This window comes from Callorhinus ursinus, unplaced genomic scaffold (genome assembly GCF_003265705.2).
Source record: "Callorhinus ursinus isolate GAN/ISIS: 27379988/994484 unplaced genomic scaffold, GSC_fseal_2.0 scaffold42, whole genome shotgun sequence".
Taxonomy (NCBI): Eukaryota; Metazoa; Chordata; class Mammalia; order Carnivora; family Otariidae; genus Callorhinus; species Callorhinus ursinus.
Window position 1 is genome coordinate 1,956,325 of NW_027397104.1, and position 25,605 is coordinate 1,981,929.

Consider the following 25,605-nt stretch of genomic DNA (forward strand, 5'->3'; position numbering starts at 1 on the left):
CTGACCCTGCTAATAGCTTAATTTCAGAATTCTAGCCTCCGGAATTGTGAGAAGATAAATTTCTGTTTTTGTAAGCCACCTAGCTAGTGGTACTTTGTTATGGCAGCCCTAGGAAACCCATATACTCATCAAAACACTTCATTTTGGCTTCCTGCACTAATCCAAAGATACTGGTCATTAACTGCCAAACGTAACAGCTCCATTTCATTACCCATCATCTTTGTTCTTTTCTTTTTTTTTTTTTTAAGATTTTATTTATTTTTATTTGAGAGAGAGAGCACATGAGAAGGGGAAGGGTCAGAGGGAGAAGCAGACTCCCTGCCGAGCGAGGAGCCTGATGCGGGACTCAATCCAGGGACTCCAGGATCATAACCTGAGCCAAAGGCAGTCGCTTAACCAACTGAGCCACCCAGGCGCCCCTCATCATCTTTGTTCTTAATAACATTGGACAGTATCAAGAATTTCTGCCTTAAAACCCTTTTTTCCTTTATTCCATGAACCTTTTTCTCCTACTTGCTCTCTTCAGGCAACTCTTTCTCCATCTCTTTGGTTTTTTTCCATATTCTATCTTTGATGTTCCCCCAAGGTTTTGTCCTCATTCCTCTTCAATACTTTCTATATATTCTACCTGAGTGAGTTCTTCTATTCCTGGGACTCCAAATGCTACCATTATGAATCAATGCTACCATTCATGAATCCAAATTCTATGCCTATAGCTCCTCACCCTATCTAACCCTGAGTTTCATATTCTTTCCTAAAGTTCCTTATCAGACATTTCCATTGAAATATCCGCTAGCACTCCAAATTCTACCTTATAATCACACCAATTTTCTAACAGCCCAACATGCCCAAAAATGAAAATCTTATCTTTTCCCTTCACCACCAGTAACAAAAACATCCCCCATTCCTAATGGCTCAGACTAAGTTGACTGTGTTCCCTTCTGTGCACCAGACTTCTCTCTGGCGATAAGACAGGACCAAGCAATGTAATACCCTAAGCAACCCTAAAAATAACATACAAATAACAATATACAGTTGACTCGAACAATGGGGGGTTACAGGCATTGACCTTCCACACAGGCAAAAGTTCACATACAACTTTTGATCCCCCAAAAACTTAACTACTAATAGCCTACTTTTGACTGGAAGCCTTAGCAATAAACAGTCAAAGCATATTTTGCATCTTATATGTGTTATATCCTGTATTCTTACAACCTAGAGGAAAGATGTTAATAAAATCATAACAGTAAATACATTTATAGCACTGTGTTTATCCAAAAAATAAATAAATAAATAAATCTATGTACAGGACGCCTGGGTGGCTCAGTCAGTTAAGCGTCTGCCTTGGGCTCAGGTCATGATCCCACCATCCTGGGATAGTGTCCCGTTATCAGGCTCCTTGCTCAGCAGGGAGTGTACTTCTCCCTCTGCCTGCTGTTTCCCCTGCTTGTACTCTCTCCACCCCCCTCCTGACAAATAAATAAAAATCTTTTTTTTTAAAGATTTTATTTATTTATTTGATAGAGAACGAGAGAGCACAAGCAGGGGGAGCAATAGAGGGAGAGGGAGAAGCAGGCTCGATGCGGGGCTCGATCCCAGGACCCCGGGATCATGACCTGAGCCGAAGGCAGACGCCCAACCATCTGAGCCACCCAGGAACCCCGATAAATAAAAATCTTAAAAAAAAAAATCTGTGTACAAGTGGACCCACGCAGTTCAAATTCCTATTGTTCAAGGGTCAACTGTTTATCTAAAAATCTGGGGATTAGCAGATGAAATGCCTTCTGCTCATCTGTGTAACAAGAGGACAGTTTCCCTAGTATAAGCTCTCACTCAGAGTCTAGAGTCAGACTAAATGCCAACTCTGCCATTTATGGGGGACAATGAGAAAAATAGAAAAAGTGGGAGACAAATCCTTCTAATGAATGTCCAGTGATCTTCCAGTTGCCTTCTTTCCTTACTGCAGCTTAAATTCTTTCATTTTTTAACATGCTCCTGGGTCCCTCCCTTGGCAAATTATAGTGTCCTAGAAAGAAATTTTCCCCATCTCTCTATATTGCAAATAAGGCAATTCCTACCTCACTCTCAGCTCCCAAGACATTGATTTGTTCCAATTTGTAGGTCCAATATCTGGCTTCCTCCTCTGGGATATCTACCATGAAAAAAGAAGAAACTACATTACTAGGTTATTAATTTAATCATGGGTCAATAATCCTTTATTCCATCAAATAATCGAAGTTAGAAAGTGATGGACTAATTTTACTGGTGGGCTTGGTTCTTGCCATGAACTTGATCTTGAATCTTCACACAAAAAACAAAATAATGTACTATTATTCCCATTGGATCAGAAGACTTAATATTGTTAAAATGCCAACACTACCCAGTGTGATCTACATATTGAATGCAATTACTATCAAAATCTCAATAATGTTTCTTTGCAGAAACAGAAAACTCCATTCTATGGATAAAGAAGATCTAGTACACACACACACAGGAATATTACTCAGCCATCAAAGGAATGAAATCTTGGGGCACCTGGGTAGCTCAATCAGTTAAGCATCCAAATCTTGGTTTCAGCTCAGGTCATGATCTCAGGGTCAAGAGATCGAGTCCCTTGTTGTGCTCCACACTAGGCGCTTGAGATTCTCTCTCCTTCTGCTCCTCCGCCCACACTCTTTCTCAAATAAGTATTTTTAAAAATATTTTTGAAAATAAAAGATACATGTCAACATGTAAAAAAAATCTCTAGTTGATAAGAAATTTTAATGTTCTTTTTGCATACCTGTATTTTCTGAACTTTTAACATAATAAAAAAATTCATGTAACTATTTTTAAAAAATGGTATATAACTGAATAGAGTATTTCACAGGTTTTTGAATTATCCAAAAGAAAATTCCATTGCCAAAATATGGCACGCTGTAAGCTAAAATTCTTCCCATAGAAAGACCCTTTACTAAGCCTTTTATTTTCAGTTTTTTTAAAGATTTATTTATTTATTTGAGAGAGAGAGCGCACATGCACGCATGCGACCAGGAGGAGGGGCAGAGGGACAGAGAGAGAAACAGACTCTGCACTGAGCAGGGAGCCCCACTTGGGACTAGATCTCATGACCCTGAGATCATGACCTGAGCCGAAATCAAGAGTCGGAGGCTTAACAGACTGAGCCACCCAGGTGCCTCCCTTGATTAAGCCTTTGAAGACTGTATGCCAAATGTGGTTATCACAGAGGCCCAAGCTTAGCACAGTCACGTTAACACACATCAAAGATAGACCTCACTTATCTGAGTTTTTACCTTAACATTTATTCAAAAAACCATTTATCAGACACCTATTATGGGCCAAGCAAACTCTAAAGATACCAAAATAAAATACACAAGAGCCTTCATGAAACTCAAAATCTAGATAGAAATGTACACTGCCACCAATGACAGGATATAAATGATGCAGTGTTGAAAGAGGAATATCTTTTTAAAATGCCTTGGGGGGTGCTGGCTGGCTCAGTCCATAGAGCATGCGACTCTTGATCTCAGGGTCCTGAATTCAAGCCCACATTGGGCATGAAGCCTACTTAAAATAAAAATAAGTAAAATAAAATGCAATGAGGGATGGGCCAACAGTTTAAAGGAGCTCCACAGATCCACTCTCTAGCAAAACTGTATATATACAAAAAACCTATTTTTGCCATGAACATGTATTTTTTCTGTTTTTAAAAATTATTTTTTTTAGTTTTTTAAATTCAACTTAGTTAACATGTAGTGTATTATTAGTTTCAAGGTAGAATTTAGTGATTCATCAGTTGCATATAACACCCAGTGTTCATTACATCAAGTGCCCTCCTTAATGCCTATAACCCAATTACCCCCACTCCCCACCCACCATCCCTCCAGCAACCCTCAGTTTGTTTCCTAGAGTTAAGAGTCTCTTAAGGTTTGCTTCCCTCTCTGTTTTTATCTTATTTTTCCTTCCCTTCCCCTATGTTCATCTATTTTGTTTCTTAAATTCCACATATGAGTGAAATCATATGGTATTTGTCTTTCTCTGACTTACTCTTTAAACACTTTTCTATTTATTAATGCTACTTCAATGTTTAAATTGACAAATCACAAGGTATACATTCACTTCAAGACAACGAATGTTAAATTAGCAAAAGAATAAATCAGTTTTCTCTAACAAGCAAGTATTTCCTAAGTCATTAAAATAGTCAGAGAAACCTATTAACTTGAAGAGAATACGCTTAGTGTGGATTCTTTAATGAGTATCATTCTACAGCCTGTACCATTCCTGGGCTAGGTGTTATAGGGGCTAGGGTAGAAGACAGAATGCCCTCAAAGGAGATAGCTGACAAGACAAAAAATACAGTAATGAGACTAGCAAACAATTGTTAACAATATGGTAAAAAGTGTTAAATGGTTTTTAAAGTCTAATTCAATAGACTCACCAAAAGGCAACTCAAATCTTGTATCAAGCAAAATCTTATGAGGAGTTGGGTTTTTAGTTCCACAGATCTCATCATCTTTCATCAATGTCTCTGCCTCCAACGTGGACCACTCCCCAGGCCCTTCCTAGAAAACAGAGGTCTAAGATTAAACTTTATTTCTTCATGGCTCCACTCCTCCTGTTTTAAGAGCTGGTGTTTTTTTCTGAATGTCATTGTTGGAGAGCTCCTGGGGACCACTCACATCCTGATGAGGCAAACACACCACTGTCACCACCTGCCTCTGCTGCTATGTGGTTTCTGTTCTCCCTCTTTGGTGGAAGAGCAGCTTCCACCATGCTCAGCTCTCTACAAGTCCACTGAACATAGAATTCTGGAGCACCCAAACTGAAAAACCAAGTATCTTTATAGATCAATATTTAATCTGTACAATTTTTAATGACTGTGTCACTTAATATGTGTTACTACTTCTAATTAGTAAAGAGCTACTAACATTGCTACTTAAAATAGATCTGAACTGGAGCCACAATAAAAATGAACTGCCCATCTGCCTGGGGAAGTAGAGACAGCCAGAACTAAAAGACTTTAGGAAAGAGAGGCACACCTGCACTATCCCAACTCCCAGAGAAAACACATAGTCAATGCTAAAGCCAAACAGGAATATAGTACATTTTTTCCAGGTTCAAAGTGAGTGTCTATGGGGAAATGATGCTGAGTTATGTTTCAATCTGGGAAAATGGAGTAGAAAACCACTCTTGGAAATAATGTATAGAGACAGAGTGTATAACAACTGCCACCCATGGTAATTCCTTAAACTCTATTAGGGTTATATGTGGAAGATGGAAGATTGAAACCAGTTCCCTGGGAATTGGTGACTCAAAGAAATAAAGCATAGAACGGGATCCAGGCTGAGGAAGTTTAATGGGACTTCTCCTAGGATAGCTTCTTAGAGGAGAATGCAGAAACCACAGGTATCCTAGATCACATACACACACCTACTCCCCTTCTTCTCTCCTTCTCCCTCACACACAGTACTCAGAAGGGGCTATCAACCTGATATGGCTAAAGAGAAGTTCTGGCACCTCGAGTTCAGTCATAAGGTACAGAGAAGACAAGACTTAAATAAAATCCATTGAACCTCTGTGTGAGGTTAAGAATAGGCTGGTTGCATGCTCACTAATTAGAAAGGGGGACAGAGCAATCTGAGATGCATGGTGAATATTAGCTGAATGGAGCTAGGATAGGGACAAGCATGGGCTAGAACTATACCTCCAAATGGGCAATGCATTGACTAACCTCATCCGACTGACGAACAGTCTTCAGTGCAATCCACACGGTCCCCACCATGGTGTCCCAGATCAGTCCTTTGTTCCAGACCTCCACACTTAGACCCAGGTCCAGGCGATTAATCTCACTGAAGGAAAGAAGAAAGCCCTTTAAAGAAAGCCAGATAGGGGTGCCAGGCGGGGTCAGGAGGAAAAGCATGTGACTCTTAATATCAGGGTTGTGAGTTTGAGCACCATGCTGGGTGTAGAGATTACTAAAAAAAATAAATTTGAAAAAAAAAGAAAGCCAAATAATATGAAATATACATCTCCTACATCCACATCTCCTGTTTTGCTAAACCTTGAATACTTTCTCACCAGGATCCTATTGTCAGGGAAAATCAAAATGTCCCAGAATACAACAACCATTCTTTAGGTTCCTAGAAAAGTATGTAAGAATCCATACAAAAATGCCTTTGTCCATCCGTCCCCTTGCCTCTGGAACTACAAACATGATTAGATTAATGCGTTTTCACAAAAAAATGGGGGTAAGGACGGCATTATTGCCAGACCTGCAAGTCTATAATCTCTACTCTTACCAAGCAGTTTTATATGTTTTATTATCAATACTAACAGTACCCTCAACTTACACTTACAAACTATATATAGGAAATTTAGGAAAAGGTAAGGCTTCTTTACAAGATTTATGAAAGGCAGTCCAAGCAGAAGTAAAATGGCCCATAAGAAGATCTAAATCTGATGGGAAATTGTGGTCAGAGGCAGGTAAGGGATACTGGAATATACCAGTTCACTCCACTCAGCCCCTGGAGAACCCAGTTAAAATAGACACTGTCATTTATAAACAAAATGTTTGTCAGAAAATAATGATAAACACAATGATTATCCTGTAATAACAAATAGGAAAAAATTTTTTGAAAAGAAATCATAGAGCCACATAACCACTAAGCAAAAACAACATCATACATGGTAGAATATCAGCTTGGAAGGGCCAACTCAAACGTAATTATACTCTTAAAGTGGAACAAGCAAATACCTATATTATGCCAAAAACATCCTCCAGAAAGCTCTTATTGAAATACGGGGTTATTTGAAAGGAAATGCAAGAAAAATGAAAAAAGGCCCATTCTAGCAAAAAAGCAGAAAGGTATTCTCAGGGAGACAACAGCTATTCATCACATGAAGTTTCAAGTTCACACTTTAGAGAAAGCTTGGTTTCCCTGTTCTATTAAGATACATGTTCTCAGGCACCTGGGTGGCTCAGTCAATTAAGCGTCTGCCTTCGGCGCAGGTCATGATCCCAGGTCCTGGGATCAAGCCCTGCATCAGGCTCCCTCCTCAACAGTGAGTCTGTTTCTCCCTCTCTCTCTGCCCCTCCGCCTGCTTGTGCTCTCTTTCTCTCTCAAATAAATAAATAATCTTAAAAAAAATACATGTTCTCAGAATCACACATTTAGGATGTGGTAATACAGCCATAGACTTCTCATCAAATGTGCTGAAAACAAGTGAAGCAAAGAAAATTCACCCCTTTTACTAACTAAATACACTATAACAGAGAATGTACTGAGTTTATTTGTTCATTTAATTAATGTTTCCTCACCACATATAATACATATGGTTTGGTACTTTGAGCAAGACACACAATATAGGACCTAATTCCTATCTCTAAAACCTTCTAAACTATCTCGAGAGCTGTTCAAAGCCACAAAGTAGGTGACTAAACCCAGCCAGTAAGTTAAGGTGTTCACAGCGTAGGGAAATTAAGCTTTTGTCACACAGTTTCATTCAGCCTAATTAATCAATTTGCCTTGGAAAAGACGTCTGACAACCCTAAATCTTTTGAATCTGGAAAAGAAAAATTGCATGGGGATACATACATAATGTTCCTAAAGCAACTCCTAAGCAGCATCTCAAGCCAATAGACGAAAGAAATAGCCAGAGGCCTTTACAGCTTGACTTGGATAGAAAAAAGTTCTTTAGGGAACTCTGGGGAATAAAACTCCAAGAGGCTATCTCCTATAAGAAGCTTCTCATCTCATCTATGTGTGTCCAGCAGGCCCAACTTAAAAGAAGTCTGAGAGCTTTGTTTATGCCTCATCCCCAGAGCTCTGGGGAAACTTCTCTATTAATTAATCAATAGTATATGTGCATATACATATACAAGATCTGGAGCTAGGCAAATTCACAGTAACTAAAGATGCCCTGTTTACCCTTAAATGAATAATCTAGTCCTGGAAGTAAGATACAGAAATATTAAAGATAAACAACGAAAAATACAAAAGTGAGTATTAGATACTGCCATATAATACATTAGGAAGAAGGAAAAAGGAGAAAGGGACACAAGAGACCAGCAATGGAGCTGCCAGTAACAAAAGAGCAGGGTAGGAGGAATAAGGAAGAAGAGCACAAAAGAGGAAAATGTAGCTAATAAAATCCATGTGTACAGAGGAGAAAGCAAAATTCACACAGCATCTCAAGGTGGGAGACGAAAAAAATTCACACGTATCACAGAAGGGTTTAAAGAGGAAGTGTTACAGGAAATTGGAAAATAAACACATAAGAATAAAGCTAGTTATGCTGATGAGAGGCTACAGAAGATCGCTAGGTTTCACACAATGGGAACAGTTTTAACAGTTAGTGATTATTACTGCCAACTGGAAGTCAGAGGAAGGTAGGATTTCTGGATTTTATATGCCAAACAGCCATGGGAAGAGACTTCAATAAACCACTCATAGCTGACTATGCACACTACAGGTACAGAGAAACACACAGTCTCACTCTCACGGCACTGTGACTGAGAAAGGTAATGAACGAGGTTTGTAATTGTGAGTGAGACAACCAGTGAGAAATGTGACAAAACTGGCTCTCTTTCTTCTTGAAGCCCCAGTTCTCTCTCAGCTTCCTGTTTCTCCTATCTCTCTTTTCATTCCTTTTTAGTCCCCTCTGTCCCACTTTAAATGCTGCTGCCCTTCCAGGCTTTACCTCAGGCCCTGTTCTCAATTTACTCACCATCTCCCTAAGCTTCCTCATCTACGCCTACAGCTCCAACTGACTAAAATATTTCTCCAACCCCTACTTCTTTCCTGAGTGCCAGGTTCAAGTTCCTATCTTCTGAACCTCTCTTCCTACTAGTCCTGTAAGAACCTCAAATATAGGGAGACGCCGCAGACCCAGGACCCGGAGCAGCTCGGAGGCGGTGAATAATGGCTCTTCAAGTCTGTAATAAAAAATGGCCTCCAATAAAACTACATTGCAAAAAATGGGAAAGAAACAAAATGGAAAGAGTAAAAAAGTAGAAGAGGCAGAGTCTGAAGAATTTGTGGTGGAAAAAGTACTGGACCGACGTGTAGTGAATGGGAAGGTGGAGTATTTCCTGAAGTGGAAGGGATTTACAGATGCTGACAATACTTGGGAACCTGAAGAAAATTTAGATTGTCCAGAGTTAACTGAAGCATTTCTTGATTCTCAAAAAGCTGGTAAAGAAAAAGATGGTACAAAAAGAAAATCTTTATCTGACAGTGAATCTGATGATAGCAAATCAAAGAAGAAAAGAGATGCTGCTGATAAACCAAGAGGCTTTGCCAGAGGTCTTGATCCTGAACGAATAATTGGTGCCACGGACAGCAGTAGAGAATTAATGTTTCTCATGAAGTGGAAAGATTCAGATGAGGCAGACTTGGTGCTGGCAAAAGAGGCAAATATGAAGTGTCCTCAGATTGTAATTGCTTTTTATGAAGAGAGACTAACTTGGCATTCTTGCCCAGAAGATGAAGCTCAATAATTGTTTGCATTGTTTTATATATATATATATATATAAAATCCGGGTCTTTGTTTTTTGATTTATTAGTGTGAAGAAGTAACATTCTAATGAAAATCAAGTTCGATATGTTTGTTTTGAAGTAGTATTGGGGGAGTTGTTGGGGTTTTTTTTGCATCTATAGCACTGGTTACTTTGAACAAATAAAAGCTTTCTGTAGTTGCTTCCTTTATCAGAAAAAAAATATTTGAGACCATGGTATATTATCCCCCTGCATTAGAGAACACATTTTCTAAATGTTGGGGGAAATCTTCATAGTCGTTACTCAGTCAGAATTTGTGTTTAACTCCTATATGCCTAAGGACCATTCTGGATTTTTTGTTTATTTAGGGGGTTTTTGTGTGTATACTTAAAATACATACATAAATGGTTTTTGTTTTTAAACATTCACCAAAACAAAAACAGCATTTATAACCATGGATAAGCCCGTGTTTCCGGGATGCTATCATTTTCAGCAACTTAAGAAATAAATCACTTAAAGTTAAACTGAAGTTTTTCCTGAAGCCTTAACCTTTCAGATTTTTAAACTGGACAATTTAAAAGCAGCCATATCAGAATCCGTATTCATATCTACAGTCATAAATGCAAGTTCATTTGCAAGATCCCTGAAAGGAAAATTTTATCACCACCAACAACCTCCCCACCCAAATGACAAAACTAGACAAGTCCTGGTGTGTTTTAATTAGGTAAGCAAAACTTAGTTAAATGGACATTTAAAGGTTCCTTCTAGTGAACCATTCCTTTTCAAGAAGTTTAAATCTCTGTGCTGTATTGACTAAAAGGTCATGATTCACGGAATGTCTAAGACTTTGTTCATGGAAACCTAATCATAATCAGATGGTTAGAGATGTTGGCAATTTAGCACCTGTTGGAATATATGGGTGAACAGACTTTTATAATCCAAATTCTTAACCTGCATTTATTTTCTTTACCCCAACTCGTTCCTGACATGTAGGCTCAGTCTTCTCAGTATTTGAGTTACTGGTTCAGCAGAAACCAGGAAAAACAGTAACTTTGTAGTCAGAATGTTATCCAACTGTATATTGTTTACTTTATTGTAAATACTGGTAAACAGTGGTCAATAGTTTTATATTCCTTAAAAAAAAAAAAGAACCTCAAATATAAGTTTGTCCATAAGTGAATTTATATTGTCTCCTATCCTAATGAGTAACACCATACCTACCCAATCATGCAAGACAAGTTTATCTCCTTAACACCTTCTTTCCATCCTTTTCTATCCCTTCTGCTACTATCTTATTAGCCCAGCCACTCATAATCTTACCCTTAAAGTATTTATAATCTAGTTTCCTCAATGGTACTATAAGAAGCAATACATCAAAAGCCCGAAGGATTGGAATGTATCTACATGAAAATCATCATCCCTATGTGCTTGAGATGCACTACAAAACTTGTAAAGTCAATTTCACTTCCATTTCAAAACTCACAGCAATTTTAATACATTCTCTTGTTTGACACCATATGCCTAACTTCCCAGAAAACAAGTATAACCTTGTAAGAAAGACAGACCTTTACAGGTAAAGTAATTGGCACTCAGAGAAGCTCAATGATTTGTGTAGTCCTTCAAAATGATATTCTACATTTTTCTCCCCTTTTCTAGAGCAGAAAAAAAATGCCTCAAATTTCAGAGGAAAAAAAGGAAGTGTCAAGTTTTTAAAGCCAGAGCTTACAATAATATGCTACATTTTGTGTCATATGTAAGAAATCCTAATGGTTACTCATTTTTATTAACTAGAGGAAGGTAGAACATTTCACTCCATAAAGCAAAAGGATTTTAAGCAAAGAAATCCTCATCTTCAATAGCAGGTAACCTGGGTATACACACACACAGACATTCTCTTTCTCTTTCTCACACACACACACACACACACACACACACACACGCACGTGCACACAACAATTTCCTTCAAGGAGCCTTCTGAGAATCGAAGCAAGATTTAAATTATGTTTACTATCATGCTAATTATATTGTACTATATCCTAATTCTGACCATGGGAAAATCTGACTAGACAGTATATTTACCCACATAAATGAATTGGGAGTTTATTTGCATTCATAATTCACATAATGTAGAATCAATTACAAATGCAGGAGAGAACAAAACTGCAGATGTACTTCACCCCACAATACCCCTCACTTGTTCCTGTAACTGTAGTTTTCATAAATATTGTAGGCGGCTGCTGCTGCAAAATACTTACAACATAAAATCTTGTTCCCAAGAAGGCTGATCACCACGAACTGCTACAGTTGTGCTCTTCACATTCTGCACTTTCAAGGTCACATATGTATTAAATTTATCTTTAAAAAAAAGCAAAAAAAAATGCACAATGAAGATGTAATACTTAGTGCTCAGATTGTTACTCAATCTCACAAAGTCTTTGGAACTGAGTAACCCAAATTAAAGTATTTTATGTTGAAGAAAAAATAAAATTATATATTGTACTATATGGCATCATTCTAAGCATACAGAGCTGTAAAAAACTATAAAATACATTCTATTCTCAAAAGTATAAGCTATAATAGTTTTTCAAATTTTAGAAATACATATTTGACCCTGTAGACATACATACACACAAATGAAAACAAAAGCTTCATGAAATACAAGATGTGATACTTGTATTGATTGATATTTCCTGTTACACTGTTAAAACATTAATCATAACCAACTGAATTGATTTTATAACCCATCTTCAGTTTGAAAAAACCAAATCTAATTGATCTAATAGAAAAGATAATATACATAACTTAACAAAAAAAGGAATAAGTACCATAAGAGAAAGAGAAAAAATGGTAAAGGATTGAAGGAGAGGAAAGGGTTACCTCTAGCTGTTGACAGGGACAAGAATTGAGAAAAAATCCTCATAAAGGAAAGGGATTCCATGCTTGATCTATTCAGGCTGGTCTAAACCACAACCTACATAAATAGCCACCTGGGTGGCTCAGTCTGTTGAGCACCTGACTCTTGATTTCAGCAGGTCAAATCAAGCCCCCCACCCCTCCAGCCAGACTCCCCACTCAGCAGGAGTCCGCTTGGGATTCTCTCTCCCTTCTCTCTGTCCTTCCCCCACTGTGCGCTCACGCTCAATCTCTCTCTCTCAAATAATTTTTTTTAAGATTTTTTATTTATTTATTTGAAAGAGAGCACAAGCAGGAGGGGCAGAGGGAGAGACAGAATCTCAAGCACACTCCATGCTGAGCACAGAGCCCGATATGGGGCTGTATCCCAGGCTCCGAGATCATGACCCCAGCCGAAACCAAGACTTGGTGGCTTAACTGACTGAGCCACCCAGGCACCCCTCAAATAAATACTTTTTTTTAAATTTTATTTATTTATTTGACAGAGAGAGACACAGAGAGAGAGGGAACACAAGCAGGGGGAGCGGGAGAGGGAGAAGCAGGCTTCCCACTGAGCAGGGAGCCTGATGTGGGCCTCAATTCCAGGACCCTGGGATCATGACCTGAGCCGAAGGCAGACGCCTAACGACTGAGCCACCCAGGTGCCCCATCAATAAATAAATCTTAAAAAAAAAAAAAAAGGCAGTATTATCACAGAGTTGGGAAAAGGAGATTCTTTAACCTGATACTATAAATTGAGTACTATTGCTTAAACACAGCACCTTTTGCATTCCCCCTACTACATTTACATGAACCGTGATTAGAGGCACTGAACTAAGAGTTCATTTTTCTGTGTAAGAAATTAATCTTAACATTATAAAATGAAAAAAAAAGACTATCATTTTTGACTCATCAAATAGGCAAAGATTACTTAAAATGATTACCTAATGTTAGGAGTGTGAGAAAATAGGCCCTGCCATGCACTTATAGCAGAAGGTAAATCTTCTCTTGAGCATCATTAAAATTATGCAGTTTTACAAAAAGCAGAATCATGGGGCACCTGGATAGCTCAGTCGGTAAAGCATCTGCCTTTGGCTCAGGTCATGAGCTCAGGCTCCTGGGATCAAGTCCTGTGTCGGGGGGGGGGGGGGGTCCCTGCTCAGCAGGGAGTCTGCTTCTTCCTCTGCCCCTCCTCTCACTTGCTCTCTCCCTCCCTCTCTCTCAAATAAATAAAATCTTAAAAAAAAAAAGGCAGAATCAGACCTATAAATAGAACAAACTGATGGTTGCCAGAGTGGGGAAGGGTAAAATGGGGAGTGGGAGATAAAGGCTTTCAGTTATGGAATGAATAAGTGGAACAAAAGGCACAACAAAAGGAATATAGTCAATGGTACTGTGATACTACTGTATGGTGACAGATGGTAGCTACTCTTGTGGTGAACACAGCATAATGTATAAACTTGTAGAATCATTATGTTGCACACCTAAAACTGTAACATTGTATGTCAACTATACTCATTTAAAAAAAAATTTTAGGGGTATCTGGTGGCTCAGTTGGTTAAGTATCCGACTCCAATTTTGGCTCAGGTCATGATCTCAGAGTTGTGATACTGAGCCCCACGTTGGGCTCTGCACTGGTCATACTGCTTAAGATTCTCTCTCCCTCTCCCTCTGTCCCTCCCCCACCCAAAAAAATTTAAATAAAAGTGAGAATAATACAATGTTCTACGTTTGTTGTGATAATTAAATAAGACATTTGCAAAAGTATTTAGGCAATGCCCTGATACAGCAAGTGCTCAATAAATCATAGCTATTTTAACTATTAGGACTATTATTAAATCCTTATGAAATCATTAAAAAATTATATAGTTTTATACTTCGATGTGGGAAGTTTACCAGAATTATAACTAAGATATATGAAAATACAAGCCTACCCACATGAGAGAATCCCCAACCATCTACAGTAGCAGTGAAATAGACCACTGAGCTATGTTTCCTATCATGATTTTGTACTCCACTCCCACATCCAACCGCAGCTGACCAGACCAGGTTTAGATGCCACCCAAGAGCAGCCAATCCATGAACTGGCAAAAAAAAAAAAAAAAAAGACCAATCCAATTCCCTCTCAAAAGATCTTAAATAAGGAAAACAAAGAAATATTAAGGAGGGCACGTATTGCATGGAGCACTGGGTGTTATACACAAACAATGAATCATGGAATACTACATCAAGAACTAATGATGGAATATATGGTGATTAACATAACAATAAAAAATTTTAAAAAAATAAAAAAAACACTAATGATGTACTGTGTGGTGAATAATATAATAAAAAAAAGAAAAAGAAACAGTGACACAATTGGTAGTTGGTGCTGGAGCTCAGAGAAGTATATATACTCCACTGGAGCAGCCATCATGGGCTGTGTGCAAAAAAGTTAAGCATAGAAAGCCAGCTAGAAGAGAAAGGAAAACAAAACAGATTCTAAGAAAGAAGAGAGACCTAGTTAGTGGAGAGAACAATAGGCTCAGTAACTACTTTAGTTCCTATTGTACCCAAGGTTTGGTTTTTTTCAGCATTCCATGGGTTACCAATCATGTTCACTTTTTCCAGTAATCCCCAGTACCTTCCCTTTTCCCCAGCAGTAACCAGAACAAGTCTCTGTAACTTGACATTCACAATTAAGAAAATGTGTATTGAAACAAGTAAATACTATTTTCACCTTCTGATGGGCAAAGATTAAAAAGTCTCATACTACCTAATATTGATAGGGATTTGGATAAACACTCATTTTTTTTTTATTATGTTCAGTTAGCCAGAATACATCATTAGTTTTTGATGTAGTATTCAACAATTCATTAGCTGCATATAACACCCAGTGCTCATCAACACTCATATACTTTTAGTTTAAGTATAATCTCCCCCAAAACTTTCAGAAGTGCAATGTGGCAGCAGCTACCAAATTTTTAAAAAATGCATACCATTGTCCCAGCAATTCTCTATTTCTGGACTCTAGTGTATAGATACATTTGCAAAGCAGACCATGATAAGTGCACAAAAACATGTATTTGCTTAAAATAGTAAAAAATGGAAACAACCTAAATATTCATCAATCAGGAACCTAGGGTACAAACTTGTAACAAAATTCTGGGCACATAATGGGCACAAAGTTAACTTTTTTTTTTTTTAAGATTTATTTATTTAGAGAGAGAGAGAGAAAGCATGCACGCACACACAAGCACAGTGGGGAAGAGCAGAGGAGAGTGGGAGAGAAACCCAAGCAGACTGCACTGAGCATGGAGTCTAATGTGGGGTTCAATCCCAAGACCCTAAGATCACAACCTGAGCCCAAACCAAGAATTGGACGGTTAACCCACTGTACCACCCAGGCACTCCCAAAGTTCACTTTAAATAAATAAAAAGAAAAAGAACAACAAGATATATGTATATACACACTCAAAGTAATGTGTTGTTGGAATAAAAGCAGGTTGAACAAGGTTAATCTATTCGTTTATACATGCATATACACAGAAGAAATCTGAGAAGGTATATACAAACCTCTAAATAGTTACTGGGGAGAAGTAGAATTGAGGTGGCCAAGAGGTAAGGGGACTTTAAGTTTTCACTAGATAGATTTCTTTAATGTTTTACAACAGCATTGATTTTTTCCAGCTTTACTGAGGTTTGACAATTTAAAATTGTAGGTATTTAAGGTGTACAACTTGATTTGATACCCACTGTGAAATAACCACCATAATCAAGCTAATTAATATATTCATCACAACTCACATAATTACCATTTTCAAGTGTGTGTATGTGCACACTGACAGCTCGAGATCCACCCTCTTAGCAAATTCCAAGTATACAGTACTCATTAATTATAAACATGTTGTATGTTAATTCTCCAGAAATTATTCATCTTGCATTACTGAAACTTTGTACCCCTTGACCAACATCTCCCCATACTGATTTTTAATAATTTAATAAATTTTGTGAATTTATTTAATCAATGAATTAAATGAAATTAATGACTGTTTAAAAGATTGATTTTTTAAAAGGCTGATTTTATTTTATTAAGATTTTATTTATTTATTTGACAGAGAGAGACACAGTGAGAGAGGGAACACAAGCAGGGGGAGTGGGAGAGGGAGAAGCAGGCTTCCCGCTGAGCAGGGAGCCCGATGCGGGCCTTGATCCCAGGACCCTGGGATCATGACCTGAGCCGAAGGCAGACACTTAACGACTGAGCCACCCAGGCACCCCTAAAGGCTGATTTTAAAATCACATCAAGTATGAAGGGAAAAGACGTAATTAAAGGCCGGCCTTACCTGGTGAGCCCTGGAATTTGGCTCTTTTAACTGCAAGAGAAAAAAAGAGGACACCATGAAGAATTTTTGCAAATTCATTAACTAAACCATCTTGAGCATCTACCATATGCCAAGGTTAGAGTTAGAACTAGATTTGTAAGTCTAAGTCTAAAAGAAAAGATGCTGGGACTTCTGAGCAAAGGTTGAAGGCAGAGAGTTAGAAGGGCCCTTATAAATCATCCAGTCTAATCTCATCCTCAACGCAGAAATCTCTTACAGCCTCTTAACGATAGAGGAAACTCAATTACTCCTTTGGCAGGCAACGTGTTTCATTTCACGTATCTAAGGTTTAAGTTATATATGTTTCCCATTTAAAGCCCATCATAGAAATTCCCCCCATTTCATTCATGCCAGAAGAGTTCAACAGGCCAAATTTAGACAGATTTTAAACAAGGGGGAAAAGTAATTTCTTGCTGGGAATAAACAAGGTAACAAGAAAAGCTCCTATCCAAATGACCACAAAGAGCTATTTACAAAACATCAGTGCAGAACTGCAAAAGAAAGAATCCCACATTAGGACTGCAGCATGCCAGCTTCAAAGAAAGGTCAAAGACAACAAAGATGCAGGAGAACTGCCAAATTCCAGTAAACACCAAATATTTTCCCATCAATGAAGATTAAGACTAAGTGTGCAGGGGTAGGGAGAGAATAAAAGGAAATCCCAAAACAATGCCTGAAAAGGATACTTGAGGGTACAGATCTGCCATTCTCCTTTTCCTAAATTACAACTAAAAGCTTCACCTTAGCTGACATCCAAGCTCTGCCTAACACATCCAAGAGAATGGGTAATTCGGTACGTTTTTTACAAGACCTTCTCCATTTTCAAGCAACACTTAATGCTAAGATCTATTTTACTGAATCAAAGTATGTCTCCCACTGGACTGTCCCTTGTAGTCTCACGTCAATCCCTCTTCCCAATTATTCTTTAATAGTTTCATTTAATCTAAGACTTACTATAAAGCTACAGTAATCAAGATAGTGTAGCACTGGCATAAAATTAGACATAGACCAATGAAATAAAATTGAAATATATATATGGAATATATAAATACACATTATCTTTACTTCATACCACACGCAAAACTTAAAATGAATCATGAATATTACTAAATATGAGCCCAAACTATAAAATATCTAGGAGAAAACAGAAAATCTTAGTGATCTTGGGCTAGGCAAAGATTTCTTAAATTGAATACAAAATCATGAACGTTAAAAGAAAAAAATGGATAGACTAGACTGAGAATTTAAAACATGCATTCCTCAAGACACTGTTAAAAAGGCAAGTCTGGGGCACCCAGGTAGCTCAATCAGTTAAGCTTCTGACTCTTAATTTCAGCTCAGGTCGTGATCTCAGGGTCACGGGATCAAGCCCTGAGTCCAGCTCCACACTCAGCATGGAGTCTGCTTGGGAGTCTGCTTGGGATTCTCTCTCTCCCTCTTCCCCTCCCCTGGCTCGCACACATGCTAAGTAAATGAATAAAACCTTAAAAAAAAAAAAAAAGGCAAGTTTAAGAGGAAATATTTACAAAACATGTATAATAAGACTGATAAAGGACTATAAGAAGAAATCTCAAAAGTCAATATTAAGAAATCAAGAATCCACATTTAAACCTGGAAAAAGGGGGTTACCTGGCTGGCTTAGTTGGTAGAGCATGTGACTGTTGATCTAGGGGTCATGAGTTCCACCCCCACATTGGTGTAGAGCTTACTTAAAAAAAAATTTTTTTAAAAAACACACTTAGCATTTACATTAGCACAAAAAATTAAATACTTAAGTATAAATCTAAAAAAAATAAGTACAAGATCTAGATGATGAAAACTCATGAAAGATATGAAAGAAGTAATTAGAGAAATAATCCATGCTCATGGATAGGAATACTCAATATTGTCAAGATGTCAGTTCTTTCCAACTTGACCTAGAGATTCAATACAATCCTAATCAAAATCCCAGCAAGTTAATATTAAAATTTCCTCCACCACTTAAAAAAAGCAGTTCAAAAATACTACTCTACACCACAACCCTGCATGACTGAGATTTTGAACACCTAAATTGATGATTTTTACCCAGGAGTTATTTAATATTGTTAGCACTATAATGTGATTCACTTATATTTGTATCATCATGTGATAAAACTGTAACTATGTAATTAAACAGAATTCTGACATAGTCTGCTAACCTTTAAAATGTCATTCCTTCATTCATTGGCTTGCTACTTTCAAAATTACGTAAAAGAAGATCCTTTATTAAAAAAAAAAAATCCCAGCAGGCTATCTTGTGGATATGGACAAACTGACTAAAGTTTATACGGAAAAGCAAAAGACCCACAATAGCCAACTCTATGCTGAAGTTCAAGGCCAATACTACCCACCTTTGGAGACTTACTATAAAGCTAATAGTGATCAAGACAATATGGTTTTAGTGAAAGAACAAATAGATCAAATGGAACAGAACAGAGGGCCAGAAATAGACCCACATAACTATAGTCAACTAATTTTTTTTAAGATTTTATTTTTAAGCAACCTCTACAACCAATGTGGATCTCAAACTTATAACCCCGAGAGACACATGCTCCATCCACCATCTGAGCCAACCAGGTGCCCCAGTCAACTGATCTTCAACAACGGAGCAAAGTCAATACAATGGAGCAACAACAGCCTTTTCAACAAATGGTGCTATAACTAATGGACATGTACATGGTGGGGAAAAAAAAAATTCTTAGAGACAGACCTTCACAAAAATTAACTCAAAATGGATCACAGACCTAAATGTAAAATGCAAAATTATGAAATTCCTAGAAGACAACATAAGAAAAAACTCAGATGACCTTGGATATGATTAGGACTTTTTAGACACAACACAAAGGCACAATTCACAAAAGAAGTAACTGATAAGCTGGACTTCAGTAAATTAAAAACTGCTCTGTGTAAGGCCATGTCAAAAGAATGAGAAGATAAGCCACAGACTGGGAAAAAGTATTTGCAAAAGACACATCTCATATAGGACTGTTATCCAAAATACCCAAAGAACTGCTAGAACTCAACAGTTATGAAAACACACTACCTGACTTTAAAATGAGCAAAAGACATTAATAGACACTTCACCCCAAGAAGATATATAGATAGCAAGTAACTCCATGAAAAGATGTTCAACATCATATGTCATTAGGGAATTACAAATTAAAACAATGGTGTTAAGCAAGGAAAAAAAACTGCCTAAAAACTGAATTAAATGGATGAGGTAGCTATTTGGCTACCTCATTATGGGCTATTATGGACTCCTTAGTATCAAAACACTCTTCTTCTGAAGGAATCCTGAGAGAGATGGGAGGCAGAACCTAAAACACACTACAGAAGCCAAAGGCAGCCGACCTAGATGCAGTAATCACATGCTCCCAACTTCAATTTTGAGGGAGTGAAACAAAGATGCAAGGTTGTTTAGAGAAAGCTGTAGAGAAGTTGGTATTCCAGCAGAAGGTCATGAATGTCTAACAGTAGAGTTCTAAAGGACAATAGTAAATTTCCAGGGTGTTAGAGCACCACAATGGACCATTCTTGTTAACAGATGTTGGGAGCTTATGCTAATTTTCCTTTTTACCTCCATTTCACAGATTAGCAAAAGTCAAGCTCAGAGAGTTTCTGTGGCTGGGTCAGATTAAGAATCTGTTGGCAACATCATATGGATAATAAGTAATGGAGCTTGATAAAGGATTTACGTCTTTTGATTATAAATTTAGTTCTTTCCATTTCACCAAAATGCCACAGCAACAGAAGGAAGAGAAAGAATGAAAAACCACTGTCTCTACCCTAAGGAAGTTGGAAAAAAAAAAAAAATGCAAGCACACAGAGGAAAGATCCAATCATATAATTCACTGTCAGTCTAGAAACCAAAATGCAATGTTCAGATGAAATGGGCCACAAAGAAAGGACCGATGAGGAGGGTGGGATAATAATCAAAGACTTCATCAAATAGAAGTAGGACTAAGGAAATGGGTAAAGTATAGATAAGAAAAGAGACATAAGAAACAGCATTAAAAAGGTATGAAAAAATCAAAGTCAGAGGAGCGTGTTTTTCTACATGTTAGTCATGAAGATAAAAGCACCTAAAATCTGAGTGTTTCCCAACATTCCAAAGACAGGCAAAGTCCACTAGCCCCACAAAATCTCCAAGAGTTTGGGTACAGGTATTTGGGGCTAGTTAGACACGGGGCTAAAATAAAGGAATTACAGTATCTTAAATCCAGAGCTTTTCCTATTTAAGAATAAATTTAAAAAAAAAAAAAAAAGGAAATCTTTCTAAATCTCCTTTGGAAAGACAGCACAAGGATACCAAAAGTCCAGAAACGAATTATATACATTTTGTTTGCTTTTCAGTTTTTCCTAGGTACAGTCCCTCTCTTTTTTACCATCACTTGCTCCTCCTTGAAACTGTGCCAACATGCCTTCCCTCCCGTTGTGTATTACTGTAAATTCTTAACCTTTAAAAGTTACATTCCTTTGATAATTTAACAAAAGCTGCAGATCTGCTCTCCAGAAAAAATGCACATCTATCCACAAAACAGTGCATATCAAGGGGAAATTCATGCATTAGCATCTGCTAATAAAATTGCTTTTTGCAATGTTGTCATTCTCATTAGATTTTCCTATTTTATGTTTGCAAAAGTCTACTTTTATTGATTAGTCTTATGTTTATTTGCTCTATTAAAATGGGCTAATTACATGGTGTTTTCTCCATGGTGTTTGCAAGTATCTCTTTGGAATTGGATGGAATCATTGCTAATTCAAGGTCTACTCTAGCCCTAGGTATAATAAACACAGGCCCTTGAGAAAATCATTATCATAGGAGCATGTTTTTCTAAGTATTTGTCATGAAGATACAGCATCTAAAATCTGAGTGTTTCCCAACATTTCAATGACAATTCCTGAAATATTATAATAATCCTACAGAAGTGGAACAAAAATAGCAGCTGCTAATGCTAGAAAATCATTGCAGTTATTTGGGAAAAGTACAGGACAAGAAATCAGACTGACTCTAGACTTGCCTCTGACACTGCTCATCCGTGGGCCCTTAGACAAAAAAAAAAAAAAAAGGAGTATCGCAGCCCTCGGGGTTTTCAGAAAGAAGGTGAATATTACGTCTGTTGTGGAAAATGAAGGTTTTTATATACTGAGTTTCTGTGTAAATGGGGGAAGAGGGAGATAAAAGAATTGATGTGAAAGGACACTGAAATGTAAAAAAGCATTTATTTCAGTTCCCATTTTTAAATTAACTCCTGATTTTGTAAATTAAAATGTTTTCATGACATGCATCATATTTTAGTAAAAGCAACAGCAAAGAAATTCACTTGAAAAGTCAAACTGCACTGGTAGTACTTGAAAAATAAAATCCTCAGAAGTCTTGGTGACCTCGTTTTACCGATTAATTCTGGAATTTGGATACTTATACCTAGAAAGTAACAAAGATTGGTTCAGCTATCATTATTTTAAATCTTAGAATTCTGTATCAAATTTGACCTACGTCCTACTTCTTTGTCATAATATATGTATATTTAAGTATCATATACTTCTCTCTATATGTTATTTTTAAAATCTTGATACCAGCTAAGGCAAGAGATTCCTGCCTAGTTCTACACTGTTATGCTTACTCTTTTTTTTTACATCTCTTCACATAAGGTTTTTCCCCATTAATTTCTTAATGTCACTATTACATAAACAGGTTTTCAAATGATAACCAAACCTTTGTAAATTTTAGAATCAAATGGCAAGTTCCCAAAATCAGTGTTAAGATTGATCAGAACTATAGTTAACATCTATAAATCAAATGAGGAAACTTTACATTTTTAAAATATTTATGTTGGGGCACCTGGGTGGCTCAGTCGTTAAGCATCTGCCTTTGGCTCAGGTCATGATCCCAGGGTCCTGGGATTGAGCCCCACATCGGGCTCTCTGCTCAGCAGGAAGCCTGCTTCTCCCTCTCCCACTCCCCCTGCTTATGTTCGCTCTCTCGCTGTGTCTCTCTCTGTCAAATAAATAAAATCTTTAAAAAAAAATAAAATAGGGCGCCTGGGTGGCTCAGTTGGTTAAGCGACTGCCTTCGGCTCAGGTCATGATCCTGGAGTCCCGGGATCGAGTCCCACATCGGGCTCCCTGCTCAGCAGGGAGTCTGCTTCTCCCTCTGACCCTCTTCCCGCTCATGCTCTCTATCTCTCATTCTCTCTCTCAAATAAATAAAATCTTTAAAATAAATAAAATAAATAAAATAAAATAATAAAATATTTGTTTCTGCTGGAGGGTGGCACAAAAATTTTTAGGTTTCTTATACTTGAAAACAGCATGTCTACTTCTTTAACAGTCTTGGTTATAATTTCCTATGAAATTAATTTAATCTTGTCCCATACATCTTTTGCTAGATTTCACTACAGCACCCTTTTGTTTTTGCTATTGCCAATGATATATGTACTACATAGAAATGCAGCTAACTTCTGTAAACTATCTTAAATGCAATAACTCTGTTACATTCTTCTTTTAGACCTAGATTCTCTAGTTTTCTTAATAGAAAATCACATCATCTATCATTTTTTTCTTTCTTTCCAAACCTAAAATCTTTTCATTCTTTTTCTGGTCTTATGGCACAGGTTAGGACTTCTAATACACTACTGAATGTAAATAATAAAAATTGGCATCCTTGAATTGTTTGATTTTAAGCGGGAATTTTGTTTAAGATTTGTCAGAGAGAGCGAGAGCGCGCACGCGTGCATAAGCAGGGGGAGCAGCAGGCAGAGGGAGAAACAGGTTCCCCACCAAGTAAGAAGCCTGATGTGTGGCTCAATCCCAGGACGCTGGGATCATGACCTGAGCAGAAGGCAGACGCCCAACTGACTGAGCCACCCAGGCGTCCCAAGTGGAAATTTTTTAAATATTAACTCCTTGAACTTAAATTTTTTATTGACGTATAATTCACATATAGTTTCAGGTGTACAACAGTGATTCAACAAGTCCATATGTTCACAAGTGTAGCTACCATCTGTCATCATACAATGCTATGACAATACCATTGACTATATTCCCTATGCTTTAATCTTTCACCCCTATAATTTATTCACTCTATAACTGGAAGCCTCTATCTGCCACTCACTCCTCTTCACCCATTTTGCCCATCTCCCCTCCCATCCTACCACACCCCACCCCCACAATTGCAACCATCAGTTTATTCTCTGTATTTATGAGTCTCTTTCTGCATTTTGTTTATTTATTTTTTAGATTCCACTTACAAGTAAAATCATATGGTATTTGTCTTTCTCTTATTTTGTTTAGCATAATACCCTTTAGGTCTACCCATGTTGTTGCAAATGGCAAGATCTCATCCTTTTTATCGCTAAGTGATACTCCTGTGTGTGTGTGTGTGTGTGTGTGTGTACACATATTTTTTAACGTTTCAATACTGAGTACAATGTTTACTATAGGATTAACTTTTATTTTGAAATAATTATAGATTTACAGAAAATTGCAACAATAATAGAGGAGTCCAATGTACCCTTCACCCAGTTTCCCACAATAGTTAAATCTTACAGAAATCTTACATAATCTTACATGATACTACAATATCAAAACTGGGAAATTAACATAATGTATATATGTTTTTCTACAGTATTTATCAAATATGTAGACCCACACAGCTACCACTGCAATCAAGATATAGAAATATTCCATCACCAAAAAAAAAAAAATTCCATCATTACAAGCTCTCCCTCATAATACTACTTTATAGTCATGCTTATCCCCTCCTTCATCATCTCTAACCCCTGGCAACCACTTATCTGTTCCCCATCTGCATAATTTTGTCATTTCAAGAATACTATATAGATTCATATACAAAGTAGTCTTTCAAAATTGCCTTTTTCCACTCAGCATAACAACCCTGAGGTCCATCCAAGTTGTTCTATGTATCAATATATAGTCATGTTTTTATATCCACTCTGCCAAACTCTTATGTACTTGGATCATTTCCATTTAATGTAATTCTTAAACTGTTATGGCTTAAATCTATCATTTTTTGTTTTCTAGAGTTCTCAAGCTTTTTCTCTATTTTCTTTTTCTTGCCTTCCTGTGGGTTAAACATTTTTTTGGAACTCTGTTTTTATTTGTAATATATTTTAATGTATCACATTGTACATTAGTGGTCTCTCTTAGTAATACATTTTACATATATAACATCACAGTCTAAGCTTGTCAACATTTTACCAGTTCAAGTGAAGTACAGAAGTTGTTATACTGCCTTTAAGCCACCTTACCATTCCTCCACTTGTAATATAATCATCTTAAAATATTTCTACTACAAAGATGAGAACCACATAGGACAATATTTCTATTACTGAACATAATTTAGAAACTAAAGCCTGTTTTATTTACCCATATTTTTCTTTCCATTGTTTTTTTTTTAAGATTTTATTTATTTATTTGAGAGAGAGAGCACATGGGGGGGAGGGTCAGAGGGAGAAGCAGACTCCCTGCTGAGCAGGGAGCCCAATGCAGGACTCAATCCCAGGACTCCTGGATCATGACCTGAGCAGAAGGCAGCTGCTTAACCAACTGAGCCACCCAGGTGCCCTTTTGTTCTTTCTTCCTGATATGCCAAGATTTATCATTTCCTTACTGTTTGAAGAAATTTCTTCATCTAAGAACATCTTCATTCTTCAAAGATATTTTCACCAGATATGGAATTTTGAGTTGACTTTTTCTTTCTGCTTTTGAAAAGTGTTGCACCACTTCCTTCTGGTCTCCGTGGTTTCTGATGAGAAATCCAGTCATTTAAATTGTTTTTACTCTCTCTATATATTTCTCTTCTGCTGCTTTCA

The 25,605-nt window shown here is 37.3% G+C and overlaps 2 protein-coding genes across 15 annotated transcripts in view; one reads left to right on the forward strand and one right to left on the reverse strand.

The window, feature by feature from the left end:
• UNC13B (unc-13 homolog B) overlaps window positions 1–25,605 on the reverse strand; it is a 215,324-nt gene that overhangs the window by 154,355 nt on the left and 35,364 nt on the right. For 7 of the 13 annotated variants that reach the window (XM_073881401.1, XM_025852964.2, XM_073881402.1 and 4 more), the window contains exons 2-6: window positions 16,715–16,744; window positions 11,753–11,852; window positions 5,732–5,849; window positions 4,439–4,562; window positions 2,079–2,152 (exon numbers count right to left, since the gene is read on the reverse strand). In XM_073881401.1, coding sequence (XP_073737502.1) covers window positions 2,079–2,152; window positions 4,439–4,562; window positions 5,732–5,849; window positions 11,753–11,852; window positions 16,715–16,744 — 446 coding nt within the window. Of the gene's footprint in view, window positions 1–2,078; window positions 2,153–4,438; window positions 4,563–5,731; window positions 5,850–11,752; window positions 11,853–16,714; window positions 16,745–25,605 lie in introns of those variants that run through there. The other 6 variants (XM_073881406.1, XM_073881405.1, XM_073881408.1 and 3 more) reach the window with 4 other exon arrangements.
• LOC112809610 (chromobox protein homolog 3-like) lies at window positions 8,880–9,514 on the forward strand. 2 transcript variants are annotated; one of them, XM_073881390.1, is made up of 2 exons: window positions 8,880–9,113; window positions 9,187–9,462. In XM_073881390.1, exons 1-2 carry the CDS (start codon window positions 8,948–8,950, stop codon window positions 9,324–9,326), a joined length of 306 nt encoding a protein of 101 aa, XP_073737491.1. In that variant the 5' UTR covers window positions 8,880–8,947; the 3' UTR covers window positions 9,327–9,462. The 2 variants fall into 2 exon arrangements, with proteins under 2 accessions (XP_073737491.1, XP_073737490.1); XM_073881389.1 differs by having other exon boundaries at window positions 8,880–9,514.